The 13,588-nt window shown below is 52.6% G+C and overlaps 1 protein-coding gene and 1 pseudogene across 4 annotated transcripts in view; one reads left to right on the top strand and one right to left on the bottom strand.

Moving 5' to 3' along the window:
* The window catches only part of TMEM184B (transmembrane protein 184B), a 49,519-nt gene that overhangs the window by 18,699 nt on the left and 17,232 nt on the right, over positions 1-13,588 (top strand). For 3 of the 4 annotated variants that reach the window (XM_054719515.1, XM_054719516.1, XM_054719517.1), the window contains 2 exons: positions 8,380-8,629; positions 10,176-10,341. In XM_054719515.1, coding sequence (XP_054575490.1) covers positions 8,438-8,629; positions 10,176-10,341 — 358 coding nt within the window. In that variant the 5' untranslated portion in view covers positions 8,380-8,437. Of the gene's footprint in view, positions 1-8,379; positions 8,630-9,841; positions 10,054-10,175; positions 10,342-13,588 lie in introns of those variants that run through there. The other variant, XM_054719518.1, reaches the window with a different exon arrangement.
* On the bottom strand, positions 1,271-2,130 carry LOC103288869 (histone H3.3A-like; annotated as a pseudogene).

The raw sequence follows: 13,588 nt of genomic DNA, 5'->3' as shown, positions 1-13,588 counted from the left end.
TAGTACATTTCCATCCTCCCTGATGCCAGATGTCTTTGTAAACTCAATGGAAGGTATTTTATTTTGATTTTAAAGTTCTTAACACAGGAGTCCCAAACCCACTGAAATGCTTTGGAAATTTTTAAACAGATTAGAAAATTGCGTTACGTAGGTTCATAGGACTTCAGATATGAGAGTTTTTGTAAGTTACAGACGGATACTGTTTTTGGTAACAAAATCCTACTACAGTAGAAGCATTTCTGAGTAGCACTAGCCTAGGTTTCTTCCAGAGAGCAGTGCCTTTCCCACTCACTGTGATAACATTGCGGTAACGTACTAAACGTGCTCACAGATATTTTGAAAACATCACCGAGAAGCACATCTCTGACAATCAATGGTTGTAGAAAGAAAAGGCAAATTGGGAGCAGTTTTTTTTGTAAACGAAACTGTGTTAAACTCGTTTATTAGGTTGGACAAGTGTTTTTTCAACGGTTTTTCTATAAGATAACCAGTCAGTCTCTGATACAGACGATTTCCTGAGTTATTGCCCATCCCATTACAAGTTTTGTGGAAAACTCTGCTGTTCTACTGTCTAAAGTTTTTATTATGGAAATTTTCAAATGCACAAAAATAGAGTAAATAGTATAATGAATTTCTGTCAGTCACTTCATTCAAAGTTAGCAACATTTGCAATCTTTTTAAAGGGGGGAGAGAGGGAGAGAGAGAGAGAGAGAGAGGAACATCAATGATGAGAGAGAATCATTGATTGGCTGCCTCCTGCACACCCCACACTGGGGATCGAGCCCGCAACCAGGGCATGTGCCCTGCATCTATCTTTCCCCTTTTATTTAATTAATTAATCTATCTCCCCCCCTTTTAAAGAGTAAATCCCAGACTTCGTGTTATTTTTTCACCCTTAAATAGTTCAATATACATCTCTACTTTAAAAACTTAAATATATATGTGTTTTTATTGATTTTAGAGAGGAAGGAAGAGGGAGAGAGAGACAGAAACATCCATGATGAGAGAGAACCATTGATTCTTCATGCCCCACACTGGGGATGGAGCCCACAACCCAGGCATGGGCCCTGACCAGGAATCGAACCATGACCTCCTTGTTCATAGGTTGACACTCAACCCCTGAGCCATGTCAGCTTGGCAAAACTTTTTTTCTTAATAGCTTAATATATGTTAATAGCAAACTTACAGGAACAGCACAGAAGACAGACAACGTTAAGAACATGTACTTGCATGTAGGACAACTCAGAAAAGTGTAGTGAATGGATGGAATCTACTGTATGATAAAAATGCTACAAACACCATTTAATTGCCATCAATAAGAAATTTATTTGTTTTTTAAAAATCCAAATGCTGGCATTGTCCAGAAAAATTTAAGTTTTATTTTATATTGTTATAAAGTTGAACTGCTGAAACTTGTTCACTGAAACATTTGACTTGCATTTATATTAAAAACATTCACACACAAATGAAAATGGAAAAACTGCCAATACCTGATTTCTGTCCCCTCTTTTCAACTTGCAATCATATCCTTAGTATCTTTTGACCCCATGGGGAAAAGATACTTAACACTCAGAACTACCAATAACAGGAAGAAGAGAAATTTTATTTTAAAAGAATGAAATGTTTCCTATCACAGTGGATTCATAAGCACGTTCTCCACGTCGGCGACGTGCTAGCTGGATGTCTTTTGGCATCGCTGTCACACGTTTGGCATGGAGAGCACACAGGTTGGTGTCTTCTAAAAGGCCAAGCAGACAGGCCTCCTGCCTCCTGCAAAGCACCGCAGGCTGCTCTCTGGGAGCGCAGGTCTGGTTTGAAGTCCTGAGCAATTTCTCGCACCAGACGCTGGGAGGGAAGTTTGCGAACCAGACGTTCAGTGGACTGATACCGTCTAATTTCACAAAGTGCCAAGGTACCAGGCCTGTAACGATGAGGTTTCTTCACCCCTCCAGTAGAGGGCGCACTATCGCGAGCGGCTTTGGTAGCCAGCTGCTTCCTCTGTGCTTTACCACCAGTCCGTTTGCGGGCGGTCTGCTCTGTAGGAGCCATGGTACAGAGACCTCTTTACTTACCCGCTTCTCCTTGGCTGGAGCTCGGCGAGCTGGAGGCGGTGCAGGCGTTAGAGAGCGATGGCGGCTGTGAAACCAGTTCGAACAAAACTTTTTTATTTTGAAATAGTAATTGTAGGCTCACAGGAAGTTGCCAAAATAGTACTTAGAGTCCCACAGACGCTTCTTCCCCCACATGGTGACGTAATTGCTGTAGGACAGTATCAAAACCAGGAAGTGGACATTAGGACAAGGCTAGTACCTGGTGCTCAGCCTTCACTGTTGTTGCGTGTGTGTGGTTCTGTATGATTCTGTCTCCTGTAGACGAGCCACCACCACCATCAGGACACAGAGACCCGGCCCCTGGAGCGAGCGCCTGTGCTCCCTCTCTTTGTGCTTGTGCGCCCCTTTGCTGTTCCCTGCCCGTGAGTCATCTGTCCTCCATCGGCATAGATTTACCGTTTTGAAGATGTTACATAGTGGGAACGAGGCCGTCGTGACCTTTTGGGAGGGGCTGTTCTCAGTAACACCCTGTCCTGAGCTCCGTCTGGGTGGTTGCCTGTGTCAGTAGGAGTTCCCCTTTGTTGCTGAGGGGCTCCATAGTCAGGACGCTCCAGTATCCAGCCTTCCACCTGCCGAAGGGCATTTGGGTTGCCTGCAGGCTTTGGCGATTGCAAGTGTAGCTGCTGTGAACATCTGTGTACAGGTTTCTGTGTGAGCCTCACTTTCCATTCCCTAGGGTAAGTGTCTGAGAGTGACTAGTGTGGTAAGTGCGTGTTGCTTTTATAAGAAACTGATTTTCATAAGAGACTGTTTTCCAGAGTGCCTGTACCATTTTGTATTCCCACCAGCAATGGATATGAGCTCATTTCTCTACATCTGTGCCAGCATGTGGTGTTGTCTTTGCTTTTTATTTATAAGGTGTAATGATAACTCATTGTGGTTTTAGTTTGTATTTCCCTAATGGCTAGGGATGTGAAACAGCTGTTATTTATGCATTTACTAGAGGCCCGGTGCACAAAATTCATGCACTCAGCAGGGGGTGGGGGGACCTGGGGGGAGTCCCTCAGCCCGGCCTGCGCCCTCTCGCAGTCCGGAAGCCCTCTGAGGGATGTCCATCAGTCGGACATCCTTAGCGCTGCCGTGGAGGCAGGAGAGGCTCCCGCCACCACCACTGCACTCGCCAGAGTGAGCCTGGCCACCAGGGGGCAGCTCCTGCATTGAGCATCTGTCCCCTGGGGTCAGTGCACATCATAGCAACTGGTCGTCCGTGGTTCAGTTGATTTGCATATTACCCTTTTATTATATAGGAGGATTGGCCATGTATCCTTTTTTTATGTTTAAAATGTATTTTTATTGATTTCAGAGAGAAAGGAAGAGGGAGAGAGAGAGAGAAACATCAATGATGAGAGAGAATCATTGATTGGCTGCCTCCTGCACACCCCCCACTGGGGAACGAGCCTGCAACCCTGGGCATGTGCCCTTGACCGGAATCGAACCTGGGACCCTTCAGTCCGCAGGCCAACGCTCTATCCACTGAGCCAAACCGGCTAGGGCGGTCATGTATCCTTCTTAAGTGAAATGTCTGTTCATGTCTTTTGCCCATCTTCTAATTTGATTGATGCTTTTTTTGTTGTTGAGCTTTGACCATTCTTGCTTTATTCCAGATGCTAATCATTTGTCAGATTTGTGACTTGCAAATGTTTTCTTCCACTATGTGGCTTGTCTTTTCGATCTCTTACCTGAGTCACAGTGTACGTTTTCACTTTTTGTGAAGTCCAGTTTTTCCAATTTTATGGGTCATGCTTAGGTGTCAAGTCTAGGAACACTTTGCCTGGCCCTAGGTTTCAAAGATTTTTCTCCTGTGTCTTCTACAAGTTTTATAGTCTTACATTTTACATTTAAGTTTGTGATTTATTGTGAATAAATTTTTGTATATGAGGTAAAGGCTTAGGTTAATTTTTTTTTGTCTCTAATGTACAATTGTTCCAGTACTATTTATTGAAAAATTATTCTTCTTCCGTTGGTAAGGCCTTTTATTTTTACACACCCACCATGCCTTTATCACACTGGACCAAATTGACAGGAATTCTGTATGTTGACTGTTTTTAAGATGTCTAAGCATCAGGACCCAGTAGGTCCATACATTGCATTTGGTGATAATATCTCTAGAGTCTCTTTTTCTGTAGCAATCCCCCAACCACATTTGTTGGTAAGACATTAATTTGTTGGAAAAACCAGGTCATTTATCCTGTAGACCAGGGGTCCTCAAACTTTTTAAACAGGGGGCCAGTTCACTGTCCCTCAGACCGTTGGAGGGCCGGACTATAGTTTAAAAAAAGCTATGAACAAATTCCTATGCACACTGCACATACCTTATTTTGAAGTAAAAAAGCAAAATGGCAAAAACACCCGCATGTGGCCCGCGGGCCGTAGTTTGAGGACGCCTGCTGCAGATGGTTCGGTGGTCTAGATTTGGCTGCTGTTTGCTCATGGAATCATTTAAAAAAATATATAGTTTTATTGATTTCAGAGAGGAAGGGAGAGGGAGAGAGAGATAGAAACATCAATGATGAGAGAGAATCATTGCACGCCCCCCTACTGGGGATCTAGCTCACAACTGGGAATCGAACCCGGGACCCTTCAGTCCTCAGGCCAATGCTCTATCCACTGAGCCAAACTGGCTAGGGCCTCATGGCATCATTTAATCTGATCCACTTGCCTCCATATTTCCTGGTACTGGTGACTAGTTCTAGAGGCTTGTTTCAATCCCTGTTCACTTTTTGGGCAAAGATCCTTCTTAGGAGGCGCTGTGCGCTTCCCGTGCAGGCAGTTAGGAGGCTTAAAACTTCCAGTGCCCCATTTTAGTGACATTGATCTTGACTGTGGGTTCGCCTCTGCGGCCCGATCCATCCCTTATCAAATTCCCTATCAGCCTTTCACCTAGTGGTTTTATCATCCACTGATGACCCAGTCTCCATCCATTGTTTGTACTAGGAATTGTAAAATGGTCATTTTTTATTTTATTAGTCTGTGTCCTTGTATTAAGGGGACTTACGTAATGTAGAACAACCCCCTTGTCAATTATGTAGTTGCCCTGAAATGTTGTAGATGAAGAAACGGAGGCTCCGCGAGGGGCAGTCACCTGCCCAGGCTGGCAGGTGGTGGAGGGTGGCGAGAGTCCTGCGTGCTGACTGCAAAGCAGAAGCGAGGTTGTGCCACGACTTTGGAGCCTTCCCTGACCCTCCCCCAACCGAGGCCGAGGCAGTGGCGCTGCCTGCAGCTCCCTTGGTGCTGGGCGCTCACCTCTCGTGCCGGGCAGTGGGCCAGGCCTCCGGTCGCCCCTGTCGCATGGAGCAAGTGTGTGGAGGAGCCGTGAGTTCCTTGAGGCTGAGACTGGGTCTTGCAGTGCTCAGCACTGTGTCCAGAGGCCTCAGGACATGTTTGTTGGAAAGACGATTCCAGCATCTCCCCTCAGGGCTCTCTGTCGTGTCCCTGGCGAAAGTTTAATATTTGTACAATTAAGAAAATAGGGGACCTGCCAGAGCATCTGGGGTTCCAAGCTCCATCCTGTGCTTCTTTCCCACATCAGGGTGCATGGACTGCATTAACAAGGGGAGCCTGGGAGGCCCTTCTCTGAACCCCTTTCTCCAGGAGAGTGAAGGGGCTACACCAGCCTGCGTCCTCCGTGCCTTCCCAAGGCCTGGGGCTGTGCCAGGCCAGTGTCCCGCTTACTTGTGAGACCTGGGCAGGCAGGTGGGTGCCTGTCCTGAGTGTGAAAGGATGGGACCCCAGTGTCCATCCCCCCACCTCCCAGCAGACACACACTGAACAGTTGGTGAGATCTAGCACTGTGTGCCATCCTGGGCCAGGGAGCCGGGCCAGCTCTGGGAGACAGCCTTTGAGGAGCCACCATCACCTGCCTCTCCTGGGTGGCAGGGGCCATGCGTCTGACTCAGAATGTGGCATCAAATGCCTGGCTGGTGTGGCTCAGTGGATTGAGGGTTGTCTCATGCACCGAGAGGTCACTGATTCCATTCCTGGTCAGGGCACATGCCCGGGTTATGGGCTCGATCCCCAGCAGGGGCGTGCAGGAGGCAGCCGATCAATGATTCTCTCTCATCCATGTTTCTCTCTCTCTCTCCTTCTCCCTTCCTCTCTCTCTGAAATCAATAAAAACATATTTAAAAAAGAAACTGATAAAAAAGACAATATTGCATCAAGTACTTTGGGGGGATATTATGAAAACCTTCAAATCATTTCATGCTACCCCAGGAGACTGCAAAACCAAGTCCCACATGATTTTTCTCATCTCTCAGTTGGAGAAAATGTTACTTACTCAAAGTTGCTGTGAGAAAAAACTAGATACTATGTTTGGAGAAATGATTTGTAAACCACAGGGCATGGCGCAGCAACATGGCGGCGTGGGTCGGGCCACAGAAGCCTCCCGGCCCCGTGACCACCCTCCCTGAGAGGCCTCCCCTTCCTGTGAGGACAGCCCCAGCTGTGCTAGGACAGGGGCCCTGTCTGTAGGGGGTTCTGCAGTGGAGGCAGCTCCTCTGGGCCTCCTCCAGGCCTGGTGGGAGACAGCGTGCTTAAGGACCTGCGTTTGAGCCCTGGCTCTGATTCTGGGCAAGTGCCCCCGAGTGGATTTCTTGTGAACCGGTGACCTACATGAGGGAAGCGAGAGAACGCTGAGTGTCTGGTGTCACCCCGGGGTTAAGAGGGAGGCACTTGAGTGTGAGTGACAAAGCCCCAGGGAGAGGCTGGGCCTGGAGCTGCTGGTGTCCCCTCCTGTGGGCAGGGTCAGAGCCCAGAGTTGGCCCTGGCTGGGGAGACACCCAGGGGCCTCTCAGCACTGCCTTAGAGCAAAACAGCCTTTGCCACAGGTTTGCTCAGAAGGTGAGCGCTTAGGAGTCTTTGTACCACCTCCTCCCATCCCCCTTCGATTCTCATTGGTTCATTTAATTTGGGATGATAGGCAAAGATGATTTACAACCCAAGTCTCCTCTTTGTTTTTAATTTTTTAAAATACATTTTTATTGATTTCAGAGAGGAAGGGAGAGGGAGAGAGAGAGAAACATCAATGATGAGAGAAACTCATTGATTGGCTGCCTCTTGCACGCCCCTTATTGGGGATCGAGCAACCCGGACATGTGCCCTGACTGGGAATCAAACCACTGAGCCACACCAGCCAGGCCCAAGTCTCCTTTTTAAAGGAATATTTCTGGCACTGGTTTTCAATTTTGCAGTCATTCTTACAGGAACTATTTATTCTTAGACTTGTCACTGTGTCTCTTTTTCAAAGCTTGTCACCAATCTTTATATAGACAATTCCATTTTTGAGTTTCTTTATATAGATGTCTTCTCCATTTTGGGTTTCTAATCTAGATACATCTCCTGGTCGGTGTGTTAGAAATAATTTATTTTTACAGGAAAATAGAAATGTAAAGGGCTCTCAGGGGTGAAACTTACAGCTAAGAGCACACACGGTGTAGATGGTGGCAGGGGATGCTGGTGACATTGGGGAGAATGGGGGACAAGGCCAGGAAGCGTGGGGAGACACCAGCAGGTCAGGTTATGGGCCCGGTGCACCCATGAAGGCCCAGGGAAAGCTCTGGCTGAGGATATCCGCTTGGACTTGGAAATTGTGAGAGGTCAGATGGGCCGCCCTCGGGGTTCAGGCTGAGACTGTTGGGGTTTGGGGTTTGGCCATTTTCTGGGTCAGACAGCAGAGGCCCTCCGGGGCCAAGTGAACCTGTGGGACACACGGCTGGTCGGTGGGGCATCTGGGCCTGGCGCTCTGGCTGGGGCTCTTCCCAATGCCCACGCTTTCCGCGTCGCATCCATTGCAGCAGTGGCCAGAGGGTCCTGGGGAGAGCTGGGGAGAGCTGGGGAGCTGGGCAGGGGCAGGCTGTGGCACACCCGAGGGCAGCAGGAGGCCGTGACGGGAGTAGAGCATCAAGGTGGGACTTAGGAGAGGAGAAGCAGCCAGAGCCACGGAGGGCAGTCGTGTGGGCCACGGGAGGACGCAGCTCCTGCTCTGAAGGAGATGGGGGTTTTGGAGAGTTTTGAGCAGAGGAGAGGCCAGTCTGGCTGACATCTTTGAAGGCTCACATAGCTGCTGTGTGGCAGAGACAAGGGCAGAAGCAGGGAGACTGGTCAGGAGCCTGTTCCATTAATTCAAGGGGGACAAGGTGAGGCTGGCTCCAGCGTGATGGCTGGGGCCCGGGTGCCACAGGGTCAGAGTCTGGGCACGTTTTGAAGGTGGACGTGGAACCCTGGGAGATTCCTTCCAATCCTGGCTAATGCTGTGATTTCCTCTCTCCAGGCCAGCTCCTCGCTCACTCCCAGGGTTTCTCTCAGGGAGCCCCCTGCTGCCGGGCACCATGACAGTGAGGGGGGCCGCACTGGCCCCAGATCCAGTGTCGCCCACGACGGCAGCAGCCTCGCCCAGCGTCTCCGAAATCCCCGAGGGCAGCCCCACGGCCATGGAACAGCCTGTGTTCCTGATGACAACCGCCGCGCAGGCCATCTCCGGTTTCTTTGTCTGGACGGCGCTGCTCATCACCTGCCACCAGGTACCGGCCAGTCAGTCCCCGAGCCCGAAGGCTAGAGGATCCTGAGCGGGTTCTAGTCCAAAAGGTGTTAGTTAGGCACGGGCGGGCGATGCTGCAGCTGTAACCGGACCCACACTCTCCGGAGCTCCTCTGGAGAAGGGGATTCTCACATCCCAGCCCTGTGCCTTCAGGTTCCTCCTGTGGCTCCAGCCTCTGGCAGCTCCAAGGCATCACCCACCTGACCCCTGGGAGGAGGGTCACGTGGGCAGGCACTCTGGGTAGTTGACCTTTCTAGATCCAGAAATGACACTCATTTCTTCTGCTCACTGTCCCTGCGCCAGAACTGGTCCCGTGTCCAGCCTGAGCTGCAGGGCGCCTGGGGACTGTGCGTGAGCACCTAGTTGTCAGTCCCGTGTCCAGCCTGAGCTGCAGGGCGCCTGGGGACTGTGCGTGAGCACCTAGTTGGCAGTGACCCCTTCGCAGATGAGAAAATGGGGACCCAGAGAGAGAAGGGAGGGGACTCGCCTATTTACTTAGTCGCTGGCAGAGCTGGGGTAGAAGTCAAGTGTCCCGTCCCCCGTGCTCACAGGCCCAGAGGAGCCTGGCGTGGCTGAGACGGGCCTCGGCTGCCTGAGCAAGGGGAGGGCTGAAGGTTTCCAGCAAAGACGGGAGGCTGAGCTCGTTCAGGTCCCCTTTCAGCTCCTCTCGGCCACCCTGTGTTCCCCATCCTTTCTAGAACCCAGTTGCTTCCAAGGCAGCTGGCTCATTGCAGATGGGGAATGTTTTGTTCTTTTCCTCCCGAGCCCAGGGCTCGGCTGGGCCAAGTGTGAAGTCATGAAGCTGGGATGGGGGACTCGGGCTGGGACGGGGATCCTGGCTAGAGCAGGTCTTGGCATTTGTGTGTAGCTTTTATTTCCCCTGCTTTCTAAAAACTGCATTTCATTCTCCCGACTGCCCGTGCGGCAGGAGCGCGGCCTCTGTTCCCGTGGGAAGTCAGACAGGATGAGCAGCCACTCGGCCAGGGAGTGCGTCCACCCTGCACGGGAGTGAGGGCCCCGTCATGCGTTAGTTAGGGAGGGGGCGGGGTGGGCACCCGTGGGCACCCACCCCCTCGCCTGTGAGTTAGCTCCAGGGACCAGGTGTTTCGGAAGGTGGGGGTGGGACGCACACTGAAAGCCTCTCTGCACCACACGAGCCCGGCTGTACACGAGGGTCCCGGGGTGCTTGTTACAGCCGGATCCCCCGGCTCGGGTTTGGACAGTCTCGGGCGTGGACTCATGCTCCTGTGTCTGTGAGGCCGGCCTTGGCGCCACCGCCTGCACCCCCACAAGCTTCTGCACCCCGGGGTCTGATGCTCGCAGCAGCCTCACACCGGAAGCTTCATCGTCCCATTTTGCAGAGGAGACGGCTGAGGCTCAGGGTGGAGTAATTCGGTCACAGATCTAGTAAGTGGCTGAGCTAGACCCCTCGGCCAGCCTCCTCCTCCCGCGGCGCAGGGGGCGGAGGGGCGCTGGCGGGCCAGTCAGGACGGGCGGGTCTCCGGCTGATGCTGCCCCTCTGCCCGCAGATCTACATGCACCTGCGCTGCTACAGCTGCCCCAACGAGCAGCGCTACATCGTGCGCATCCTCTTCATCGTGCCCATCTACGCCTTCGACTCCTGGCTCAGCCTCCTCTTCTTCACCAACGACCAGTACTACGTGTACTTCGGCACCGTGCGCGACTGCTACGAGGGTGAGGACGTGTGGGCGGGGCGCCCCTCTTGCCCGGCGTCTGGGAGCCACGGGCCCCTCTCCTGGTTTCTCCTCGAGGGGCCACCCCTCGCTTCTTTACCCACCATCCAGGCCTAGAGGGACAGGTGACAGCACAGGTGTGGCCAGAGTCTCCCCTTCAGATGCCCTTTGCGATGGGGCTCCCAGAGCAGCGTCACAGACCCCTGGAAGCAGGGACTCGCCCCCCATTCCCCTCTCAGCTCTGGTGTCTCAGATGGGGTGCACAGGCAGCAAATGAGGATCCGTCTGCAGATAGGAACTCCAGGTGCAGATGGTTGGGGTTTATCCAGGGGTCTGTGGGCAACGCTGGGCCTCCCTCCCCATGTGCCTTAAGTCTGAGGGCTTTGTCCCTGGAGGCGCTCTACTGTGCCACCCAAGAAGGTGACTCTCTGCCTTTTGGAGCCTCCGCTCTTGCATGTGACGTGGGAGCATCACCAGCTCGGGTACTGAGCTCCGGGCACAGGCCAGGCCCTGAGCCGCCAGCCCTCCAAGAGCCTGTGCCACCTGCACAGTCACCGCAGGGCAGGTGGCCTCTCTCACCGGGGCCAGTGGTCCTGGCCTGCGGCGTGGAGAATGAGCTGGTGCCTGTCAGAGGGAGGCCGAGGAGGAGGTCCATTCTGGGCCGAGAGGAGAGCTAAATTGAGGGGAGGGAGGAGTCCCCGTGTGCCCAGCCAGGGTGGGGTGGCTGTGGGGGGCCGGGGGCTGGAGGAGGGATTGCACCGGGAGGCAGGGACAGGGACATACATAGTCTTGCAGGCCACACAGAGAAATCTAGATCTTTTTTCATACTGTTGATGCATAAAAACATGATACGAAATTGCAGGCTACAAAGCTCTCTACATGGACTGTGGGTGACGGAGGGGCCAGAGGCCCCAGGACAGGTCACAGGCCAGAAGGTTGGGTGGGAGGGGTCCTTGGATTCAAGATCCTTTGTGATGCTCGCCCCGTCTCCTGTACCTGCACTGCTGGTTCCTGGTAAAGTGACCAGATGCGGTTTTTCTTTTCTTTTTTAAAAAAGTATATTTTATTGATTCTTACAGAGAGGAAGGGAGAGGGAGAGAGAGTTAGAAACATCGATGAGAGAGAAACATCCATCAGCTGCCTCCTGCACACCTCCTACTGGGGATGTGCCCGCAACCAAGGTATATGCCCTTGATCGGAATCGAACCTGGGACCCTTCAGTCTGCAGGCCGACACTCTATCCACTGAGCCAAACCAGTTAGGGCAGATGTGGTTTTTCTTGTGCTGTGACCAGGCAGCTCTGACCATGACCGCTTGTCAGCTTCCCTGACCTGGGAGGGCTTGGTCTTTGGCCCTGGGCTTCATGCTCGTCCCCCGAGAAACTGGAGTCTGTTTCTGTCCCATTTTGAACCTGTGTGTCCCTGAGCACTCACAGGGCAAGGGAATGCCTTTGGATTTGGGGAGGAAATTCAGGTGCCTAACACACTGCACCCCACCTGCCCCTTCAGCCACACTGGCCTCCTTTCTGGCCCGGGCACACCGGGTGTTTGCCCAGGGCCCGCCAAGCTCTTCTCCGCCGGCTCCTCCTCCTCCTCCATCTGGACCCTGGTGTCCCCTCAGAGAGGCCTTCCAGTGGCTCCACTCCCAGACCCTGTCCACAGCACCATGGTTTGCAGTGAAGTGCTGGTTGGTTCCCTTCCTGAGGGCAGTGCCAACAGAGCCGGGCACATGGTAGGTGCTACTCGTTCTGGAAGTTTTGAATGAATAAGGGACTTGGTGAAACACCTGCTATGTGCCTTGCATTCATCCACTTGCAACCTCATTAAAATCCCTGGCTGGTGTCCCTGCCTCGCTCTGCCAGGTGAGAGTGCTGAGGCAGGTGGGGCTCTAGTGCCTGATATTCCTGGGAGCAGCAGAGCCCCCAGCGAAACCTCTGGTACCTGGGGAGCCACAAAGGCTGGGGTTGGAGAAGGTGAGGCCAAGAATCCTTTTCCATTCGCCTGCCAGCCTCGCATGGCGCAGCCTCTGCTGCTTGTTCGTTCAGAATAAAAAAGCTGTGCCCTGCCAAGGGAGCTCTCCTGTGGTTGGGGGACAGGCCCTGCAGACTGGGGTGCATGGCAGAAGGGGCACAGCCAGGGAGCCTTCGCATCGCCCTCACTCCAGGCCCCAGAGGCGGCGGCAGATGGTTGGCGGCTCCTCCCACTCCAGAAGCCTCTTTGTTCAGGCCCTGCCTGTCCAGACCTTCCTCCCAGCTACAGAAAGGTCCCCGTAGGAAGTCTGCATCTCCTAGCAACGCGCTTGTCCCGGCCGCTCCCAGCAGTTTACAAACAGGGCCGCAGCCGCCCCAAGTGCAGGCCACCAGAGTCCACAAGCTCGGGTGTCCGCGCGGGTGGCGTGGCCCTCGCCTCGCCCTTTCCCGCACCGCTGCTCCGTGTCTGGGACCCTCTCCCATGGTTTTTGTGTCTACAAGTGCTGCAGCTCCGCAGGACCTGCCCCAGCAGGCTCGGTGGTGGCGTGTCCCTTACAGTTCAAAAGGAGGCGCCCATTCGTCCCCCTTCCTCCCAGTCTCCTGAGACCGGGAGGGCAGGAGTGGCCAGACTGGGCCGAGGAACTCCTACTTCACTGGCCATTAGGCGGCATTTGCTTTTCTTTCTAATAAAATTAAAGCAGCTAACATTTTACTTTGATTAAAGTCATACGTGCATATGGATGAAACAAGCTGCCCCAACTCCTCTGACTCCCAAGTTCACTGCACTTGCAACTCTTTTTTTATTTTTATTATTTTTTAAAAATTGGGCCGATCATCTAACCAACGGAGCTGCCCGGCCAGGGCCACTTTCAACTGTTTAAACTTTTTTCCCCTCGAATAACCTAAACATGTGCGGAGACGGCTGCTGTGGACTTTCCAGTTTTACGTGGCGTTAGGTAGCAGGCGTCTTCCTCTGGGAGGCCTGTGACTTAGGCACTCACCTCCGCCGTTCACACCCACACGCTTTCGTGCCTTCATCTCTGTAACGTGACAGGCGTTTCTAAGCCCGCAGCTCGTGTGTGCGTTACTCCGTGTCTGTAAACATTGTTCAGAGCTGAGCCTGCTGGTGTCTGAAGATGACATTTCCTTGTACGACGGCTTTTCCTCTGCTTGCCACTTGTCTTGCTGTTTGCTTTGCTGTTTCCTATGTATCTGTCATCACTTTGTTCCCAGACGCTTCACCGAATCAGAAGCATGCCTTCTCCACAGTGAGGCCCAG

Source organism: Eptesicus fuscus, chromosome 7, assembly GCF_027574615.1.
Source record: "Eptesicus fuscus isolate TK198812 chromosome 7, DD_ASM_mEF_20220401, whole genome shotgun sequence".
NCBI lineage: Eukaryota > Metazoa > Chordata > Mammalia > Chiroptera > Vespertilionidae > Eptesicus > Eptesicus fuscus.
This window is presented reverse-complemented; position numbering and strand designations above follow the sequence as displayed.